Below are 22316 nucleotides of genomic sequence, written 5' to 3'. Positions count from 1 at the left end.
TTTTCTTTACTGGGAGACTTTTTGTTATGGCTTCTATCTCAATACTTGTTATTGATCTATTCAGGTTTTCAATTTCTTCATGGTTCAATCTTGGTATAGGTTGTATGTGTCTAAGATCTATCTGTTTCCTCTAGATTTTCCAATTTATTGGCCTGTGGTTGCTCATAGTAGCCACTAATGATCTTTTGGATTTCTGTGATATCCGTTGTAATGTTTCCTTTTTCATCCCTGATTTTATTTATTTAGGTTTTCTCCCTTTTTTTCTTTGTTAGTCTGGCTAAAGGTTTGTCAATTTTGTTTATCTTTTCAAAAAACCATCTTTTGTTTCATTGATCTTTTGTATTTTCCTCACTTCAGTTTCATTTATTTCTGCTCTGATCTTTATTATTTCTTCTGTTGATTTATTCTACTGATTTATTATTTCTTCAACTGATTTGTTTTGCTCTTGCTTTTCTAGTTCTTTAAGATGAATTGTTAGGTTATTTGTTGGAAGTTTTCCCTTTTTTTTTTTGATGTAGGCACTTAGAGCTGTAAATTTCTCTCTTAGTACTGCTTTTGCCATATCTTACAGGTTTTGGTGTGTTGTGTTTCTCTTATCATTTGTTTCAAGAAATTTTTCCATTTCCTTCTTAATTTCCTCATTGACCCACTGGTCATTCAGGAGCATATTGTTTAATTTCCATTTCTTTGTATAGTTTCCAAAATTCCTCGTGTCATTGATTTCTAGTTTTATTCCGTTGTGAACAGAAGATACTTGATGTTATTCTCCTTTTTTGAATGCTCTAAGACTTGTTTTGTGGCCTAACATATGGTCTATCTTTGAGAATGATACATGTACTGAGGAAAAGAATGTATATTCTGTAGCCATTGGATGAAATGTTCGGTAAATATCTATTAGGTCTGTTTGTTCTATAGTGCAGATGAAGTCTGATGTTTCTTTGTTGATTTTCTGTCTGGGGGATCTGTCCAATGCTGAAAATGGGGTGTTGAGGCCTCCAGCAATTATTGTATTGAGGTCTATCTCTATCTTTAGTTCTAATAATATTTGCTTTATATATCTGGTGCTCCAGCATTGGGTGCATATATATTTACAATAGAAACGGCCTTTGCAAAGTTATAACCGAGGAAATTATGGCCGTAAAATCAGACCTAACCAACTCCATCTTGCTTCTGACATTCAAGCTGTGCTTGTTCATTCCCGGGCATAGGTCAGACTAACTTTGGGAAGGAATTCAGCTCATGGCTTGATTCTGAAACAAAATTGATAACAGCCCTTTCCTGAAAAGACCCCCTTTTTGCCTTGGGACCAGTCTGCCCTCGAGAGACTAACAAATTAGCTACAAGATTAGAATTACAGTTGAGAGGTCATGCAGCCTCTGGCTCCAAGAGTCTGAACCTCCCCAGTTGCTCCTGGGGATAACATCAGCATTGTAAATCCTAAGATCAGTGCTTGAGATATTTTGTAGACCCTACGTTGGATGGATCAGCTGACACCAAGGAGACCAGTCTTCTGGCTCAAACAGTTCTGCCATCCCACCCAGGAAACGACAGCAAGAAAACCTCACTTGGACCCACTGTGATTCCATCTTCAACCTGACCAATCAGCACTGCCCACTTCCCAACCCCATACCAGCCAGATTATCCTTAAAATCTCTGATCCCCAAATGCTAGAGAGACTGATTTGAGTAATAATAAAACTCTGGTCTCCCACACAGCATGAATTACTCTTTCTCCATGGCAGTTCCCCTGTTTCGATAATCGGTTCTGTCTAGGCAGCAGGCAAGGTGAACCCACTGGGCAGTTACATAGTTATTATATCCTGCTGCTGGATTTACCTCTTTATCATTATATAATGACCTTCTTTGTCTCTTACAGTTTTTGTCTTGAAATCTGTTTTGTCTGATGTAGCTACTTCTGCTCTTTTTTGGTTTTCAGTGACATGGAAATAACTTTTTCTATTCCTTTGTTTTCAGTCTATGTGTATCTTTATAGGTGAAATGCATTTCCTGTAGGCAACAGATTAGGGGGTCTTGTTTTTTCATCCATTCAGCCCCTCATGTCTTTTCATTGGAGAGTTTAGTCCATTTACATTCAATGTTATTATTGATAAGTAGGGACTTACTCATCTCGTTTTGTTATTTGTTTTCTAATTGTTTTGCAGCCTTCTCTTCTTTCTTTCCTTCCTGTCTTCCTTTTAGTGAAGGTGCTTTTCTCTGGTGGTATGATTTAATTTCTTGCTTTTTATTTTTTGTGTATTGTATGTTTTTCAATTTGAGGCTACTGTGAGGCTTGCAAATACTGTCTTATAACCCATTGTTTTAAACTGATAACAACTTAACACTAATTGCATAAACATGCAAAAAGAAAGCTAATAAAAACTCTACACTTTAACTTTATTCTCCTGGCTTTTTACCTTCTTTTGTTCCTTTTTATGTCTTATACTGTTTGTCTTGAAAAGTTGTTGTTACTGTGTTTGATTGATTCGTCATTTAGCCTTTCTAGCTAGGTGTAGTTTACACACTACAATTATAATGTTATAATGTTCCATGTTTTTCTGTGTGCTTACTGTTACCAGCAAGTTTTATACCTTTAGATGACTTTTTATTGCTTGTTAATGTCCTTTTTCAGATTAAAGATCTCCTCTCCATTTCTTGTAGGAAAGGTCTGGTGTTTGATGAAATCCCTCAGTACTTGTTTTTTTTTTTTTTTTTTTTTTTTTTCTGGGAAGGCCTTTATTTCTCCTTCATGTTTGAAGGATATTTTTTGCAAGATATACTATTCTAGGGTAGGAGTTTTTTCCTTCAGCACTTTAAATATATCATACCACTCTCTCCTGGCCTGTAAGATTTCCACTGAAAAGCCTGCTGCCAGATGTAGTGGAGCTCCACTGAATGTTTCTTTTCTCTTGCTGCTTTTGGGATTCTTTCTTTATCCTTGACCTTTGGGAGTTTGATTCTTAGATGCCATGAGGTTGTCTTCTTTGGGTTAAATCTGCTTGGTGTCCTCCAAACTTCTTGTACTTGAATGTTGATCTCTTTCGTAAGGTTTGGGAAGTTCTCTGATATTATCTATTTGCATAAACTTTCTTCACCTCTTTCTCTACCTCCTCTTTAGGTCCAGTAACACTGAGATTTTCCCCTTTGAGACTGTTTTCTGGATCTTGTAGGCATGCTTCATCATTTTTTATTTTTTGTTGTCTCCTCTGACTATATTTTTAAGTAGCCTGTCTTCAGGCTCACTAATTCTTTCTTCTACTTGTTCCATTCTGCTGTTAAGTGACTCTGATGCATTTTTCAGTATGTGACTTGCATTTTTCAGCTCTAGAATTTCTGCTTGATTCCTTTTAATTATTTCAGTCTCTTGGTTAAATTTATCTGATAGACTTCTGAATTCCTTCTCTGTGTTATTTTGAATTTTTTGAGTGTCCTCAAAACGACAATTTTGAATTCACTCTCTGAAATGTCACATGTCTCTCTTTATCCAGGATGGGTCTCTGCTGCCGTATTTAGTTCGTTTGGTGAAGTCATGTTTTCCTGGATGACCTTGATGCCTGCTGATGTTCTTTAGTGTCTGGGCATTGAAGAGTTAGGTATTTATTGTAGTTTTCACAGTCTGGGCTTGTTTGTGCCTGTCCTTCTTGAGAAGGCTTTCCAGGTATTCAAAGGGACTTGGGCCGCAAGCCCAGTAATGATGTGGTTTCTCCATACTTGTAGAGGTACTGCCTTGGTGGTCTTGGATAAGATCTGGAAGAATTCTCTGGGTTACCAGGCAGAGACTCTTATTCTTTTTCCTTATTTTCTCCCAAACAGAGTCTTGTAGGGTCCAGCCCTACGTGGCTTAACGGGTGTTCTCCCGCTGTGTGGAGACGAGAGCTTGTAATAAATAAAGACACAAGACAAAGAGATGAAGAGAAAACAGCTGGGCCCGGGGGACCACTGCTATCAAGACACAGAGACTGGTAGTGGCCCCGAACGGCTGGGCTCGCTGATGTTTATTGCATACAAGACAAGGGGGCAGGGTAAGGAGGGTGAATCTTCTAAGTGATTGACAAGGTGAAGCAAGTCACGTGATTACAGGATAGTGGGCCCTTCCCTTTTAGGTAGCCAAAGCAGAGAGAGAAGGCAGCATATATCAGCGTTATCTTCTCTGCACTTATAAGAAAGATCAAAGACTTTAAGACTTTCACTATTTCTTCTACCGCTATCTACTATGAACTTTAAAGAGGAACCAGGAGTACGGGAGGAGCATCAAAGTGGACAAGGAGCGTGACCACTGAAGCACAGTACCACAGGGAGGGGTTTAGGCCTCCGGATGACTGCGGGCAGGCCTGGATGATATCCAGCCTACCGCAAGAAGCTGGTGGAACAGAGTGTTCCCTGACTCCTCCAAGGAAAGGAGACTCCCTTTTGCGGTCTGCTAAGTAACAGGTGCCTTCCCAGACACTGGCGTTACCACTTGACCAAGGAGCCCTCAAGCGGCCCTTATGTGGGCATGACAGATGGCTCACCTCTTGTCTTCTAGGTCACTTATCACAATGTCCCTTCAGCACCTGACCCTATACCCACCGGTTATTCCTAGGTTGTATTAGTATTGCAACAAAGAGTAATATTAAAAGATAATGATTAATAATGTTTATAATAATGATTGATAATTGTCCATGATCATCCCTGTATCTAATTTGTATTATGACTATTTTTATTTTAACTGTTTTCTTTATTATACTGAAACTGTTTTTTCGGTCTCTTGCCTCGGCACCTGGGTAATCCTCCACCTGCAGAGTCTCTCTGTCTCTCTTTGCTGAGCCACCTGGAACTGGGGGTATGGTGATGTGAACACCCCTGTGGCCACCACCACTAGGACTGTGTTAGGTTAGACCTGAAGCCAGCACCACAGTGGGTCTTAAGGCCCACTGTAAACACTACCTGTCTACCACCTATGGTCACTCAAGACCTCAGGGATCTACGTAGTCACCAGGTGGCAAAGCCAGCTTTTTGTTCTTCCTTTCAGGGTGACAAGTTTCCCCAGGCCCCAAGTAGGTCAGAGATGTTTTCTGGGAGCCAGGGATTGAAATCAAAAACCTTAGAAATTTTTCTGATGTCCTATTCTACCGTGGCTAACCTGACGCTCAAACCCCATTATGAAGTCCTTCCCGCTCTTCCCTCCCCTTTCCACAGGCAGAGGAGCCTCTGCCTGTGAGCACCACTGCCACTGGCCATGGGGGAGTTCTGCCAGGCCACTGGTGATGTTCATTTAAAGCCCAAGGGCTCTTTCATCAGCTTGCGGTGAATGCTACTAGGCCTGGGACTCACTCTTCAGGGCATTGGGCTCCTCTCTGGCCCAGGGCAGGTCCAGAAATGTTGTCCATGAACCTAGGCCTGGACTCTGTGACACCAAGAACCTGCTTGTTGCTCTGTCCCACTGTGGCCAAGCTGGTACCTAAGGTGCAAGACAAAGTCCCTTTACTTTTCCCTCTGCTTTTTCCAAAGAGAAGGAGTCTTTGGCCATAGCCACCACAGCTGGTAATGTGTTGCGTATCACCTGAAGCCAGCAAGTCTCCAAGGCTCACTCAAGGCCCTCAGTGTAGTACCTGGTATTGCTGCTGGTTATTCAGGGTCCAAAGGCTCTTCATTTAGCAGGTGATAAATGCTGCCAGGACTGGGCCCTTTCCTTCTAGGCAGTGGGTTCCCTTCTGGCCCAGGATGTGTCTAGAAATGTCGTCTGGAGGCTGGACGCAGTGGCTCACGCCTGTAATCCCAGGACTTTGGGAGGCTGAGGCGGGTGGATCACCTGAGGTCAGGAGTTCAAGACCAGCCTGGCCAACATGGCGAAACCCTGTCTCTACTAAAAATTATAAAACTAGCTGGGCATGGTAGCGTGCACCTGTAATTCCAGCTACTTGGGAGGCTAAGGCACGAGAATTGCTTGAACCCGGGAAGCAGAGGTTGCAGTGAGCCAAGATCACACCACTGCACTCCAGCCTGGGTGACGGAGTGAGACTCCATCTCAAAAAAAAAAAAGAAAAAAAGAAAGTGGGCCTGGGAGCTAAGGCCTGGAATGGGGGCCGCATGATTCTGCCCAGTGGCATGTCTTGCTATGGCTGGCTGAACTGGCATCCTAGATGCATGACAAAGTCCTCTCTACTCTTCGCCCTCCGCTCCTTAAGCAGAAGCAAAGAGACACTTTCATTGCTGCCTGCTCTGCTGCCTGGGGTTCGGGGAAGGACGGTGCAATCACTCCTTCAGCCACCTCGGCTGGTGACTTCCTAGGTCAGGTGCCACCTAGTCCTCTGGCTGTCAGCCCAGCCCAGCATTAGAAGTTGCTCTAGGGATTGCAGTCCATGTGTCCTAGACCACCTTTCAAGTTTACCTAGGACCCCAGAGCACTTTGGCCGCGGGTGGTGAAGCTTGCCAACAAACTCAAGTTCTGACCACTAAGATGGGTGATTCTCTGGCTGGGGCTGGTCCAAATGCTCCTTTGTGTGTGGGTGCTGGCTGAGCCCAGCCTGGCTTTGCTCTCCACTATGACAGGGGAGCAATGAGTTCAATGTAATGTCCCCCAGTTGGTGTACTCTGCAAGTGCAGAAACTCTCCATGCTGTACAGCTGTTGTCAGGGGATAGGGGAGGGTTGATGTTGGTGATTCAGTACTGTCTGTTGAACCTTCCTCAATACCTTTTTCAGATATATGAAACCAGGTACTGTGATTGCTCACCTGATTTTTGGTCATTGTGATGGTGCTTTTCTGTGTGCAGATACTTGTTAAAATTTGGTGTTCCTATGAGGGGTACAAAGGGTGTAATCTTCTGTTCTGCCATCTTGCTCTGCCCACATTGTTCTTTAATTTACATGATGATACATAAAACTTTTTCGAATTTTTAAATACATTATACCATAATCTGAAATAATTTGGAAGTTACACATGGACATGCATAGTACTTTTAGGAGTATAATCCTGTAAGTGCTACTTCTGGATTGTAAACTGTACATGGTAATGGAAATTTTCAATTTTTGTGGAAGTTCCTTATGTGAGAGTTATAACCAGCATGAAGTGGTTCAGCTTTGCAGTTGAAGAGCAAACTGTTGTGAGACTTGCATCAAATTATTTTAAATGCCAGAGCCATTAACAAAGCATTGGAGTAAATGTGTATTGAATCCACTATTGGTACACACTGTGGGAGTGAACACTATTTTTGTTTCAGAAGATGCGTTCATCTTACCTGCTTTATAAAAGACACGTAAAAACTAAAACTTATTTGTTAAATTGTCATTTGTGTATAGTACTACTCTTCCATTGATTTTATGAGAGGTTATTTTTAAATCATCCTGGAAAAATAAGTGTCAAATATTCTGGGCTTATATTGATTCTTCCAAGTATATTATCACCTTGCTTATAAAATGCCCCATTTATTTACCAAATCTTTCTTCTGTTCCCCCAAGTATTTAGGGGCTCTGTCCTTGATTTGGGGTTATCTCCAAATTCTACCCTGATGTAAATGTCTGAAGATATAGTTTGGAAGTAATTGACCTAACAGATTGTTAGCAGAAGGTGATGCTGAACAAGCTTCACTGAGGCCATTTTATTTTTAGCATGGTCAGTACGTCAAAAACCAGGTAAGTTCTTATCTTCTTTCCCATGGAGGAGCTTGAGTGTAGAGACATGCAGAGGTCATTCTGAGTGGGATTTCCTTTTCTTTGCTTGAACCAGATTGAAGAAGATGGCAATGCCTGTAAGAAAGGGGCATTTTTAGTGGTGCCAAGGCCAGTCACAGTCGACTATAACCAATGGGAAAATGGGTTGATCAAGTTAGTATTCATGAGGCTTTGTAGGGCCTTGAGACTCATTTCATTTCTAATCTCAGGATGAACTTTTGTATAAAGTCAAGAGACTAGAGGCTTCTTACTTTATCATCTGTTGGAATCAGTAAGGTTGAAGACATCTTCATCTGTTTCTTATTCTCTGTATTCCTTATATGCTCTGGGATAGCAGAACCAGTTAGAAGAAAACTTGGTTACACGCACCCACCTGCTGAATCTGTGCGCATACTCGCTGCATTTTTCCTGCAAAGAGATGGATGGACTGTCTGAGCCTTTAGCAAAGACCAACTGTATACTGGTGGATTAGATCTTCTCCCTTTTTGATAAAGTCAAGAACATTATTCCAGCAATTCTCTCCTCTTACTTCTGCAAGTATAATCCCATTTCAGTTGAACCTTTCCTATCCATGTAAAAGCAGTCTGGGTTGTCTTCCATAATGAAAACTTCATTGACCCCACAACCCTTTTCAGCAACTGCTCTACCTTTCTCCTCCCTTTTTTGAGCAAAAATTATTTTTGTTAAAGAATTTTATTCTTTTTTTAGTTTTTAACCTCTGTAACCAGCATCCTCATGTAGGCTGGGCGTGGTGTGGCTCATGCCTGTAATCCCAGGACTTTGGGAGGGCAAGTAGGTGGATTGTTTGAGTCTGGGAGTTCAAGACCAACCTGGGTAACATGGCAAAGCTGTCTCTATTTAAAAAAAAAAATACAAAAAAAATTAGCCAGTCATGGTGATGTGTTCCTGTAGTCCCAGCTCCTCAGGAGGCTGAGGTGGGAGGATCACTTGAGACCGGGAGGCAGAGGTTGCAGTGAGCTGAGATCACACTACTGCATTCCAGCCTGGGTGACAGAATAAGATCCTGTCTCAAACAAACAAACAAACAAACACCTCTTGTCTAAGAAAAACCTTCTTAAGAACAGGCTGTACTTGCTCTATCTTGTCTCTCTTGACCCATAGGACATCGCCTCCACCATCCTTGCAACCCTTCACTGAAACTGCCCTTGTCAAGTTCACTGTTGACCTTCTCATCGCCAGTACAGTGGTCTTGTCTTAGTTCTTGAAGCAGTGGATCTCTCATCAGTGTTTGACAGTTAATCACTTTTCCTCCTTGAAATACCCCTTTGAGGCTTCCAGGACACCACACACAACTGGTATCTCTCTCTCTGTCTCTCTCTCTCTCTCTTTTGTTTCCTTTGCTGACTCTTTCTCAGCATTTCTACTAGGATTCAGTCCATGGCTTTCTTCACATTTCTGTCTCATTTTCTCCCTTCATGATGCTATCTAGTCTTTTAATTTTATTTATATTTTTAAAATCTAATTTTAAAAACTTTATTTTTTTTTTTGAGACACAGTCCTTGTAGTTGCCCAAGCCAAAACATGAAGTCATCCTTGATTTCCCTTTTTCCTTATATCACATAGTCAGCAAATCATTTGAGCCTTCAAAATACATCCAGAATCTGACCACTTCTCATCACTCCTCTTGCTATCTCTTACCCATCTCTTATTCTAGTTATTGAAGTAACCTCTTAAGGGATCTTCTTTTTCAGAGTCTCACTCTGTTGCCCAGGAGTGTGGTGGTGCGATCTTGGCTCACTGCAACCTCCGCCTCCCGGGTTCAAGTGATTCTCCTGCCTCAGCCTCCCAACTAGCTGGGATTACAGGTATGTACCACCACGCTTGGCTAATTTTTGTATTTTTGGTAGAGATGGGGTTTCACCATGTTGGTCAGGCTGGTCTCGAACTCCTGGCCTCCAGTGATCCACCCACCTCTGCCTCCTACAGTGTTGGGATTACAGGTATGAGCCACTGCGCCCAGCTGGGATCTTCTTTTACTCTACTCTTGTCTCCTCCATCCCCTTTTCAGCATTATAACCACAGGGATCATGTTAAAAAGTAAATCAAATAATGTTACTTCTGCCCTTCCTCCACTGGCTTCCCTTTTCACTCAGAGTCAAAGCCAGAGTTTCAGCTGTGGTTTGCAGCCCTGTGCACATCCCTTACTCACCTCAGTTTCCTCCCACCATGTCAAGCTGCCTTGGTCCCTTAGGTGGCTTTATTCTTAGTTCTGAATTTAGTCTTTATTCTTTTTTTTTTTTTTTTTGAGACGGAGTCTGGCTCTGTCGCCCGGGCTGGAGTGCGGTGGCCGGATCTCAGCTCACTGCAAGCTCCGCCTCCCGGGTTCACGCCATTCTCCTGCCTCAGCCTCCCGAGTAGCTGGGACTACAGGCGCCCGCCACCTCGCCCGGCTAGTTTTTTTAGTAGAGACAGGGTTTCACCGTGTTAGCCAGGATGGTCTCGATCTCCTGACCTCGTGATCCGCCCGTCTCGGCCTCCCAAAGTGCTGGGATTACAGGCTTGAGCCACCGCGCCCGGCTTAGTCTTTATTCTTAAATATTTCTTCTTTTTTTTTTCTTCAAGACGGAGTTTTGCTCTTGTCGCCCGGGCTGGAGTGAAGTGGCATGATCTTGGGTCACCACAACCTCCACCTCCCAGGTTCAAGCAATTCTCCTGCCCCAGCCTTCCAAGTAGCTGGGATTACAGGCGCCTGCCACTACGCCTGGATAATTTTTATATATTTTTAGTAGAGACGGGGTTTTGCCATGTTGGTCAGGCTTGAACTCCTGACCTCGGTTGATTCACCTGCCTCGGCCTCCCAAAGTGCTGAGATTACAGGCATGAGCCACTGTGCCCGGACCCTGAATTTTTATTCTTAAGTGAGTGTCATTGTTTAGTGCTAGGAAGGACTGAAAAAGGTTTCAGGAGCATAGGGAAATCAATTGCATTTGAAGAGGCAGTGATGAGATGGGATGCAAGGAGGACATTAGAGAGTCAATGAAAACCCTGAAATTTAATATGAGCAAAGATAGACAGTTTCGTAGATCTATGAAACAAAGCAAGTGTATACTATACCATCATGAAGACACATGTGCATGCTTGATCCTGCCTGAGACAGGAGGTCAAAGCTTCACTTCCCTGGACCCTGGAGGTGAGAGAGTGATTCAGCCTGGCCATGGTTTCAGAAGTAATTATTGACCGTTTGCATCCACATGGGAGCTCCATCCCCCTCCACCTAAACAATATAATAATCAGACTTGTGTGCAGAAGAGCTCTACTAGCTGTGAATCATCAGACCCGTACTTTTTATCAGCTGTGTGTCAATAGCAGGGGGTCACCTAAAAGCACATACCTTGAAAAAAGTTTTGAAGTGAGAACATTGTTGATCCTCTAGCTACAGGAATAGGTATCAGCCAGGTGCAGTGGCCCACACCTATAGTCTCAGCACTTTGGGAGGCAGAGGCAGGAGGATCACTTGAGGCTAGGAGTTTGAGTCTAGCCTGTGCAACACAAGGAGACCCATCTCTACCGAAAAAAAAAATTAGCTAGGCATGGTGGTGCATGCCTTTAGTTCTAGCTACTCGGGAGGCCAAGGCAGGGAGGATCACTTGAGCCAGGAGGATTGCTTGAGGCTGCAGTGAGCCATGATGGCATGCCTGCACTCCAGTGTGGTTGACAGAGCAAGACTCTGTCTCAGAAAAAAAAAAAAAAAATCTAATATTTCAGTGTCAAACTAACACATTTTGTTAATTGTAGCCATCCATGCAGTAGCAAAGAGGAAAGAGTAAGGCTCATCCTGTTGAACTGACCAGAGTGTGGCCGATTGAAAGACTGGCTGTCAAGGCCATAATTGTACCCATCTTGTAACTGGCTGATTACGTGCAGTGTTCTGTGAATACTAATCACGTATTCCCCACTTAGTGCTGCGTCTTTGCCAGATTGAATTACTGTGCCTTAGGTAACCCCTGTGAAACACAGGTGAGTATCGGGGCACTTTCTAGAAGGAGAGTGTAGATGAATGTGTCATAGCTGGCTAGCACAAGACTGTTTCCAAAACTCTGCATTCTCTTGCTGGCGCCCATTCACTTTGGAAGTAGTCACTATGGATTTTGCCTTCCGGCCTGAAAGGGAGTGAAATGAGAGACTGCCGTATTGAAGTGGTTTGAGGAGACAGATTACTGGAAAGGCTTACATTTGTACTTTAAGGGGCTACAGACACAGATCAATGCATATGTTTACTGTTAAGCATATGGTGGTTCAGTCCTTAGGCTTTCTTAATAAAAAGTGCAACATTTTTGTTCACTTGAATGTATGTTGATTTTTGTCATAGGAAAGTCATTGGACTGAGGGTGTATATTCCATATGCGAATTTGAAAGGTAAAATGTCAGCCTTATTCTAGAAAAGTTCTAATGTATAAACACATATACAATTCTAATAATTATAAACACATCTGTTGGGACCAACTAGTTCTGTGAAGGAAGTTTTTTATTCTTTTAGTAATAACTAGGATGATTATTATAGTTTGAGAATTTTAAAAATCTAGTAATCAATATTCACATATTGATACGTAATATAAGTGAAGCATTGTGCCTGGAATTACAAAGACATTAAGAGATTGCGCAAAAGGCACTATTTCTGTTACAACATAGTTTCTAAGCTTGCAACTAAGAATTTGGAAACAGTTCAAAAGTAAGATGAATATTTTATGAAGTTGCACTTTGCATATCTTTCTTAGCAGTTCTACACCAATTTTTTTATTGCAGGATTTCCCCTAGGTGTTCTGAAATGTTGAGATTGTAGAGGATCTGGAATTACATCGTTTCAGTGATCCTTCTGACCAAAAAGTACTAATGGCACTTAAGCATGCTTTCAGATGTTTCTCTAAAGTAACAAGAAAGCTCATTACCAGTGCATTTTCTGTGACGTTAGTTACTCTTTCATATATATCACTTACGTCATGGGAGAAATTGCCATTTTGTGGCTATTTTATAATAAGGTATCTTCAGTGCAGAAAATCCTGTTAGGCTTGAAACTAATAAAAGTACACTCAGATCAATTGAAACACGAAAACAAAGTAAGAAATAGAATGTGGTTAGAGCCTCAGTCTCTTCCTCTCCTGTTTGCAACCCCTTTTACTGTCTCTTAAGAACAAGTGAGAACAGATGTGAATGTGGCAGCAGCAAAGTGATGATTATTTTAGATGGGTAAAGGATAGATTGTATTTTGAATAAGATTTTTTTGAGGGGACTGGATATTTATGGGCCTCTGTAATTTATCTTGCTACCTTGCTGAAATCTGGGTGAATTTAGATATTAAAATGTATGTACTCGTTAAATAGGATACTTTAGTTAATTCTTATATTTAAAGATATGGTGTCAACAACACCTTTACATTTTGATATTGGAAAAGCTAAAAAGGTGAAAGATGGGGTAGGCAGGGGTGAAGAATTTGGATTTTCTTGCAGTGTTGATTTTAGAATCTACAAATATAACAGTGCTGAGAGATCTTTTCAAAGAAAGGATCATTTTGGACATTGCTCGGTTTTGTAGTCCTTATTTTTTATTTTTTATGTTTTTGAGATGGAATCTTGCTCTGTTGCTCAGGCTGGAGTGCAGTGGCGTGATCTCAGCTCACTACAACCTCCACCTCCGGGTTCAAGCGATTCTTCTGCCTCAGCCTTCTGTAGTTGAGATTACAGTCTCCTGCCACTGCGCCTGGCTGATTTTGTATTTTCAGTAGAGACAGGGTTTCACTGTGTTGGCCAGGCTAGTCTCGAACTCCTGACTTCAAGTGATCTGCCTGCCTCGTGTAGTCCTTGTTTATGGAATAGAGAAATGAGTTGTTTAACCCATCTGATGGAGGTAGAACAGCTTTTTTATTTTTATTTTTTTTTGAGTTGACTGTAGCCTTAGTATGCTTATTTCCTCTTCTGGAGATACAATTTAGATTATAGGAATATTTGCAAGTATTTTTCAGATTTTCTAAAATTTGTAATTACATAAGTAATTTGTTTTTCAGTTTTTCATGTCTCTTCTGATCTTGATTGCTTACCATTTATTGCGATTTTTATGTGATTATCACAGCTGTAATAATAATACTCTGCCTGCTGTATTGATAAACACTTAAGTGCCTGAGGTCTGGATCTTCAGTTTAACCCTGTTTCCACCGTGAACTTAACATTTCAGTAAAACCATATTTTAGGACCTTAGAGTATTGTACCTGATGTGCAACTGGTGAGAACTCAGGGCCCCAGAACAGAAGAGCCTTCATCCTTGGGGGCCATGGGGAGGAGCATGGGAGAGGGAGTGTCAAGAGGTAAAAGGGTTAGATTTCGCAGTGAGTAATGCAGGATTTGTGAGAGGGGCCACAGTTCCCAAAACCTCGAGATGGAAAGTTTGACCTAGGGGAAGTTTTGGATGTCCCTCCATCCAGTGCTTTTCTTTTCTTTTCTTTTTTTCCTAACTGAATCTTTTTTTTTTTTTTTTTTTTTTTTTTAACTATACTTGAAGTTCTGAGATATATGTGCAGAACATGCAGGTTTGTTACATAGGTATACATGTGCCATGGTGGTTTCCTGCACCCGTCAGCCCGTCATCTGCATTAGGTATTTCTTCTAATGCTCTCCCTCCCCTAGTCCCCCACCCCTCAACAGGCCCCAGTGTGTGATGTTCCCCTCTCTGTCCCCGTATGTTCTCATTGTTCAGCTCCCACTTATGAGTGAGAACATGCGGTATTTGGTTTTCTGTTCCTGTGTTAATTTACTGAGAATGATAATTTCCAGCTTCATCCATGTCCCTGCAAAGGATATGAACTCAATCTTTTGTGGCTGCATAGTATTCCATGATGTATATGTGCCACATTTTCTTAATCCAGTCTGTCATTGGTGGGCATTTGGGTTGGTTCCAAGTCTTCGCTATTGTGAATATTGCTGCAGTAAACATATATGTGCATGTGTCTTTATAGGAGAATGATTTATACTCCTTTGGGTATATAGTCAGTATGAGATTGCTGGGTCAAATGGTATTTCTGGTTCTAGATCTTTGGGGAATCACCACACTGTCTTCCACAATGGTTGAACTAATTTACACTCCCACCAACAGAGAAAAGCATTCTTATTTCTCCACATACTCTTCAGCATCTGTTGTTTTCTGACTCTTTAATTATCGCCATTCTAACTGGAGTAAGATGGTATCTCATTGTGGTTTTGATTTGCGTTTCTCTAATGACCAGTGATAATGAGCTTTTTTTCATGTTTTTGGCCGCATAGGTGTCTTCTTTTGAGAAGTGTCTCTTCATATCCGTTGCCCACTTTTTGATGGAGTTGTTTTATTCTTGTAAATTTGTTTAAGTTCCTTGTAGATTCTGGATATTAGCCCTTTGTCAGATGGATAGATTGCAAAAATTTTCTCCTGTTCTGTAGGTTGCCTGTTCACTCTGATGATAGTTTCTTCTGCTGTGCAGAAGCTCTTTAGTTTAATTAGATCCCATTTGTCAATTTTGACTTTTGTTGCCATTGCTTTTGGTGTTTTAATCATGAAGTCTTTGCCCATGCCTGTGTCCTGAATGGTATTGCCTAGGTTTTCTTCTAGAGTTTTATGGTTTTAGGTCTTACGTCTTTAATCCATCTTAATTTTTGTATAAGATGTAAGGAAGGGGTCCAGTTTCAGTTTTCTGCATATGGCTAACCAGTTGTCCCAACACCATTTATTAAATAGGGAATCCTTTCCCCATTGCTTGTTTTTGTCAGGTTTGTCAAATATCAGATGGTGGTAGATGTGTGGTGTTACTTCTGAGGCCTCTGTTGTGTTCCATTGGTCTGTGTATCTTTTGGTACCAGTACCATGTGTTTTTCAAACTGTTGGGATACCACCTGGGTTTGGGCCCTAGAGAGGACCGCTGGGAGGGGAGGGGAAAGTCAAAGGAGTGGGGCTTCTGCTCTATTCGATGTATACCCAGTGCACAACTGCTTTCGAAAGCATCTATTTTATATGCTGGGATTACAGTTGAGAAATAGGTTCTGCTGTTAAGTAGAAAAAAAAGTAGTTTGAAGACCACTGAGTTGAAGACTTCTAATTAGATTAATAGGTGATAGCAGAAACCTCTTACTTTATAGGACAGGAAACTAAGGAACAAAAGACTTCTGAGAAGATGCTGCTGCTACCTACCAGTGGATCCCTGCTTTTCTGCCTCCTGTTTGTCTATAGTGCACATTGGCTCTGGAAATCCAGCAAGATTAAGGAATAGTAGTGATTTCCAGACTACTGATAAGAAAATAGGCAAAACTGTCCCTATCAAATTCAGTACATACTATATTTTAAAGATTAGGTGACTTGAATTCTAGAGGGTTTTGGTCAACCACAAAGGTTCAGATGCTCTTGCATTAGATAGGAGGAATAGATTGTAACTTCAAACAGTAAAAAATCAAACCAGGCTTTGCCTTTTTGATAATCTTTTGATTTTTTTTAGTATACTAAGTTAAAGGTAAAATGTGGAGTTGAAACCAAAATATGGGATTGGAAAATGAAAAATAGGCCAGCCATGGTGGCTCACGCCTGTAATCCCAGCACTTTGGGAGGCTGAGGCGGGCAGATCACTTGAGGTCGTGAGTTCAAGACTGGCCTAGTCAACATGGTGAAACCTTGTCTCTACTAAAAATACAAAAATTAGCCAGGTGTGGTGGTACACACCTGTAATCACAGCTACTCAGGAGGCAGAGGCACGAGAATAGCTTGAACCCAAGAGGCAGAGGTTGCAGAGTCGAGATCGTACCACTGCACTCCAGCTTAGGTGACAAAATGTGGCTCCGTCTCAAAAAGAAAAAAAAAAGAAAAAAAGAAAAAGAGAAAAATGAAAAATAGAATGTTTATAGTCATTACCACGCAACCTGTTTTCCTTCATTTGATATACCAACTATTACCAACTATTTTGGGAGTAAACTGAGGGATTATATTTTATACTTTGATGTAGTTTGCTTTTTAATATTTAGAATTTTTTAATTTTTTTCAGAGACTTGCTGAAACTGTTTTTATTAACTGTGTACTTAATGTTGAGAGAAAGATTCTTTATGTTTAAAAAAAATTTATATGTTTTCTGAATTGACTGATGGTCTTATACCAGGATCCTGATCATTTGAGCTGAATTTGTTTGCTAGTTCTTAATCTATTTTCATTAGCTAAGCTGTTGTGAGAAAAGGCCCCATGGGAAGAACAAAATTAGTTTAATAATTTTGCTCATTCATCCATGTGCATGCGACGTGAGTGTTTTCGTTTCTGATGTTGCAATTGAACTGGATCAAAAGCAATTAATTTTCACATCCTCTGAGTAAGTCTGTGTCTCCTGTCACTCTGAAGTCTTTTTTATATATCTGTTTTCTCCTAGGTGAAGAATTTTAAATTGGAACAAGAGCAAGAAAAAAACAAAATCCTGTCAGAAGCACTGGAGACGCTGGCCACTGAACATCATGAATTAGAGCAGTCTCTGGTGAAAGGCTCTCCACCTGCCAGCATCCTTAGCGAGGACGAGTTCTATGATGCGCTGTCAGGTAACTCTGGGATCCTTCCCTCTTCATTGTTGGTGATTTAAGAGTCCACCACCTAAATGAGCAGTGTCCCCTTGAGTCCACCACCTTAGAGCAGATGTCAACTTGAGTTTCCTGGAGTAAACAGATAGCTATGTATCAGTATAGCTCCCCAGATTTTTTGTGTGTCATGTTATTAAGGCTGGAGTCTGAAAGTTTGGAATGAAATTCATCACAGTCTGCCTATACTGAAGATGTATTCTAGGCTAGGGTTAGAATGCTGTTAAAACTGCCCACATTTGATTTGTCGTTTACTGGGTGACCATTTCCTAGTACCAGGCATTAGCACATATTGTAAGGAGAGACAGACAGACAGTTTCTGTCTTCAAAGACGTCTTTATATAAAGCATACAGGTAACCAAGCACAAGTGCTTGGTGATAGCACAGTTTGCTAAGTGCCACAGTAGAGGTGAGACCACCATGTGTCTGGAGCAGAGAAGAGGAGGTGTTTAACTTTGTCTCAGAAACACACGCTAAAGCGCGGCATAGCATTTCTGCAAGGAGCATGGACTCCAGAGCTTCTGTCAGTAGCCAGCTGTGTGACCTGGGGTATGTTCCATGACCCCTCTGTTCATGGTTTCCGCATATTTAAAATGGGATAATTATCGTGTCCATTTCAACAGGTCGTGTGATGACTAAATGAGTTTCTCTGTTTAGATAGTGGTTAGAACAGTGCCTGGTGGTACTCAATGCTAAAAAATGGGGAATGCACGTGGAGATTTGAGGATGAGAGGAGGTACTGCTAAGTAGTTTTGACCTTTTTGGAACTTACTTTCACATTTTTTGAGGCAGGTATGGGTGGGAGAAGGGAAAGGAACATGGAAAGGGTGGTTGGAGATCAGTGGGGACTGAGAAAAATTAATTGTTGTATGGGAGAAAATGAAATGCATATATAATAGGTGAGCATTTACAGTTACTGAGTTTCACAACACTTGATCACAGGCACAAGAAATCTTGGTGTATTGGAAGTGAAGGATCAAATTCATAATAGGAAATGAAAGAGAGGAAGCATGGTAAGAGGTAGAGATGAGGACTGAAGATTAGGTTAAGGAAGTTAAAGAAAATGGTATAATACAGGACATGGAAAATGATGTTGGTAGAATGTAGATTGACGGGGAAGTGATTAATTGATTAAGACAAATAGGAACATTAATAGAGGTTTGCTAGAAGTAAAGGGAAGAAGTAATTTTCATAGCTAGATTTCGGAACAGTTGGACAAATAAGATTATAATGATGATGGGCTGTCAATTAAATACAATTAAATACGGGATTTGTGAACAGAGTGACTCGTGTTGGGAAGAGAAGGTAGGATGTGAGATCGATGGAATGAGTGACAAGGCAAGGGAAGTATTTTTAGCCTGTCTGAGGGAGGTCGGAGGGAGAATGAGTGATACTTAAGACTGCTGACATTTATTACACATCTACCCTGAGGCCAGTCCAGCGGTGCTTCCTCTATGGGGAGCATCCAAAAAGGAAAATTGCAAGAGGGATTCTAGGTTTAAATGCATAGAGCTTGGAATATAAAAGAGCCCAGATACTTCAGTTGCTCATCTAATATATTCTTTTTTAAAAGTAAAACTTTATGGCCAGGGGTAGTGGCTGAGCACCTGTAATCCTAGCACTTCGGGAGGCCGAGGTGGGAGGATCTCTTGAGCCCAGAAGTTCGAGACCAGCCTGGGCAACATGACGAAACCCTGTCTCTACTAAAAATACAAAAATTAGCCGTGTGTGGTGGTGCATGTGTGTAATCCCAGCTACTCAGTAGGCTGAGGTGAGAGGATCGCTTAAGCCCGGGAAGTAGAGGTTGCAGTGAGATGTAATCGTGCCATTGCACTCCAGCCTGGGGGCCACAGAATGAGACCCTGTCTCAAACAAACAAAAAAACCTTAAAAAAAATTTTTTTAAGAACCCCATGTTTGTTCTAAATAATTCAATATAGAAGTATGTGAGAACCCAGTGAAATTCTCTTCACCCCTTATCCCAATTAATCATGCACTCCTCTTCCTCAGAGGTTCTGATTAACAGCCGGATATACTCTCCTACAGACCTTTTTTGAGCATCACATATATATGTGTTTGTGTGTATGTAGATTTTTTTTTTTTAAGTCATGAATGGAAGGAGCAGTGTAATTGCCCTGGACTGGTTTTTTCCTGACAACTTGTCTTAGAAATCTTTCCTGTCAGTGTTATAAGCTCTAGCTCATTCTTTTTCAAGGTTGCATGAAAGTCCATGATATAATTATGCCACAGTTTCCTTCATCCTTCTCTTCTTGATAGACGTCTGGCAGCCACTGTCTTTCTGTTTCTCAGTAATATTTTAATAGTCATTTCCTCTGGGAGGAAGAGAGAAAAAGAACCATCGTCCCTAGATCACAATTGGCAAGTACATTTCATCTCAAGTGCCAGTTCAGATTGTTTTGCAGTATCTGCTGCTTTGTGGATTGCTGTGTTGAGAAGGATCCTGAGGCTCAGTCCGAGTGCCTGGGCCCAGCCACACATCCTGCCATAGCCATAGGAAATGGAGCGAGGGTCAGGTGCCAAGCATTTTCTCCTCCTTGCCTTCAATAGCACACCTGAGTTTTGTTACATTTGTATGAACATAGTAGCCCTTCTGTGGCTACTCCTACTATTTCCTACTAAAAATCTTGCAATAATTTGGTACAGTGTAGAAACTGCATTAAAATGAACCGAGTCAGATGCCCTGTCAAGTGCTGACCTGCTGTTGACCTAGCCACCCAATTCATTGAAATCATCAAAGCCACCATGTGGGAATGACTTCATCTTCCCGCCCTAGTCTCTACACACCAGCCTCCATCCCCATTTCTTCCTTCACTCTATTACAAGAGAACAAATGGTTTCCTCTTATTAAGGCCATCTGTTCCTCATTTGTTCTGATACCTGTCTCCTTGTGACTTCTCAAGGAGACTTTTGTTTAGTTATTGCTTCCTTCACCTACACTTTCAATATTGTATAACTTTAAATACTAACTTAAAATTCCTGTGTTAGTCTGCTATTGCTACTGCAATAGATCACCACAAACGTAGTGGCTTAGTAGATTATGCAAATATATTCTGTTACAGTTTGGAGGTCAGAAGTTCCAACATCAAGGTGTCCGCAGGGCTGTGTTTCTTCTAAAGGCTCTAGGAGAGACTGTTTCCTTGCCTTTTCTAGCTTCTAGGGACCTGCCTGCATTCCTTGGGTCAAGGCCCCATCCTCCATCTGGAAACCTGGCAGTGGGATATCTTCCAGTCTCTCTCTGACTGCCTGTGACTCTGGCCCTGCTCCTTCCCTTTTATAAAGACCCGTGGCATTACATTGGACCTACTCAGATGATCCAGTATAATCTCCCCATCTCAATATACATAACTTAATCATATCTGCAGAGTCCCTTTTATTATGAAAGGTAACATATTCACAGGTTCCAGAGATGAGAACATGGACGTCTTGGGGAAGCCCTTGTCCTGACTGCCACAGTCCCCAAATTTATATCTCCAACCTTGATCTCTTGCTAGAGACGTATTCAGCTGTCAGCTTTATGTACAAAGAAACAAATGCTTGCTCTTCCTCCCAGATCCTATTTCTCCTTGAGTTGGCCTCATTTTTGTAAATGGCACCTCTTTCATCTACTAAAGCCAGAAACTAGGAGTGATTCGTGACATTCCTGTGAGACATAGAATCAAGGCCTGGCCATTCTGCCTTCAAATCATACCTTGAATTCATTTATGTTTCACTAATGGAGGGTAGTGGTTAAAAATATAGGTACTCAAGCTGAAGGCTCTTGCTAAGTTGAAGCTCTACCAATTCCCCTACCCTTGGGAAAGTTACTTCACTTTCCTATGCCTCATTTCTTCATCTGCAAATGGGTCATAGGATCATTGCAAAGAATTAACTAATACATATCTGTAGTGTACTTAAAACAGTGCCAGACACCCTAAGGGGCTGGCAGATGTTAGCTCTCGTTATCATCACCCGCATTGCACCTCCTTTTGTCTAGCCTCTTAACTCGTCTTAGTGCTCCCAGCCTTGGCCTGCTGAAGTTCATCATGTACACACCATCCATAGCGATCCTTTGTTGCCAATTATATCATCACATTCCTTCACCTAGAATTCTTCAGCGGTTTCTCATTGCACTGAAAATGAAACTCAGATGCCTTCACGGACCTCTAAGGCTCTCGACATGGTCCAGACCCTACTGCCTCTTCACGCTCATCTTGTCCCCTTGTTCCCTCCACTTACTGCACCGGTGCCTCCTCCAGGCCTCAGATGCAGTAGTGATGCCAGGCAGTTGAATGCACAGTTAGATAACAGCAAGGAAAAGTATACAAACCTCCACTTCATTTGAAGCTTAATTTTAACCCCTAAATCATGACAACAGATTAAATCAAGCCTATCCTGATATTGAGAAGGTATGAAAAAAAAAAAGATTTTTCAAGTTACTTTTCTTAAAAGATTTAAAAAATATTTTCACTAAATGTTTAATCTTTTACAAAGTTGTTAACTCGTGTTACTTTAAAATAAAGGGATAACTTCATTAGATCGAAAGTCCATGTGGTTTCCTGTTTCCCTTTCTCATATCCCTTTAAGCTTTTTCAGATAAGCAAGATCAATGGAAATCTACTCAGACAGTGGGTGAAGCAAGCCTTGATGCAGAGCCAGCAGTGTAGGATAAGAATTTTTCCAGCCCCCTGCGATCCCTCCTGGGATTGCTTGAGAAAATTATTTTTCCAGTATGCTCAGTGATGAAACATTTCATAAAGCTCCCTAAAGCACACAGATTTTTTTTTCCACAGTGTGATGAAATTCTGTTGTGTAAACTTATTTAAAAGGAGATACATTTAATGAAACACCACATTTTGTCCTCATTGTGTGTGGGTGTGGGAGTGGGTGTGTTTAAGGAATGAAGTGGTTATGTCAAGAGAAATTTCGGATATAGCTGTAAGGGAGCACTTCCTGGGAAAAGGGCTAGACATTCATGCACATTGAAACAAAAAGATTTCATGAGAAACCACTGTGGATAAACCATTCTGCAAATAAGGTTATAGAAATACTTTAAATTATTCTACTACAAAGACACATGCACATGTATGTTTA

The 22316-nt window shown here is 41.3% G+C and overlaps 1 protein-coding gene across 11 annotated transcripts in view; it reads left to right on the top strand.

The window, feature by feature from the left end:
* The window catches only part of OSBPL1A (oxysterol binding protein like 1A), a 234336-nt gene that overhangs the window by 137898 nt on the left and 74122 nt on the right, over window positions 1-22316 (top strand). For all 11 annotated transcript variants that reach the window (XR_004055672.1, XM_010383216.2, XM_010383217.2 and 8 more), the window contains one exon: window positions 17028-17190. Coding sequence is in view for 9 of the 11 variants with exons in the window: in XM_010383216.2 (XP_010381518.2) it covers window positions 17028-17190 (163 nt within the window). In the remaining 2 variants the exon portion in view is untranslated. The remainder of the gene's footprint in view (window positions 1-17027; window positions 17191-22316) is intronic.

This window comes from Rhinopithecus roxellana, chromosome 21 (assembly GCF_007565055.1).
Source record: "Rhinopithecus roxellana isolate Shanxi Qingling chromosome 21, ASM756505v1, whole genome shotgun sequence".
Taxonomy (NCBI): domain Eukaryota; kingdom Metazoa; phylum Chordata; class Mammalia; order Primates; family Cercopithecidae; genus Rhinopithecus; species Rhinopithecus roxellana.
This window is presented reverse-complemented; position numbering and strand designations above follow the sequence as displayed.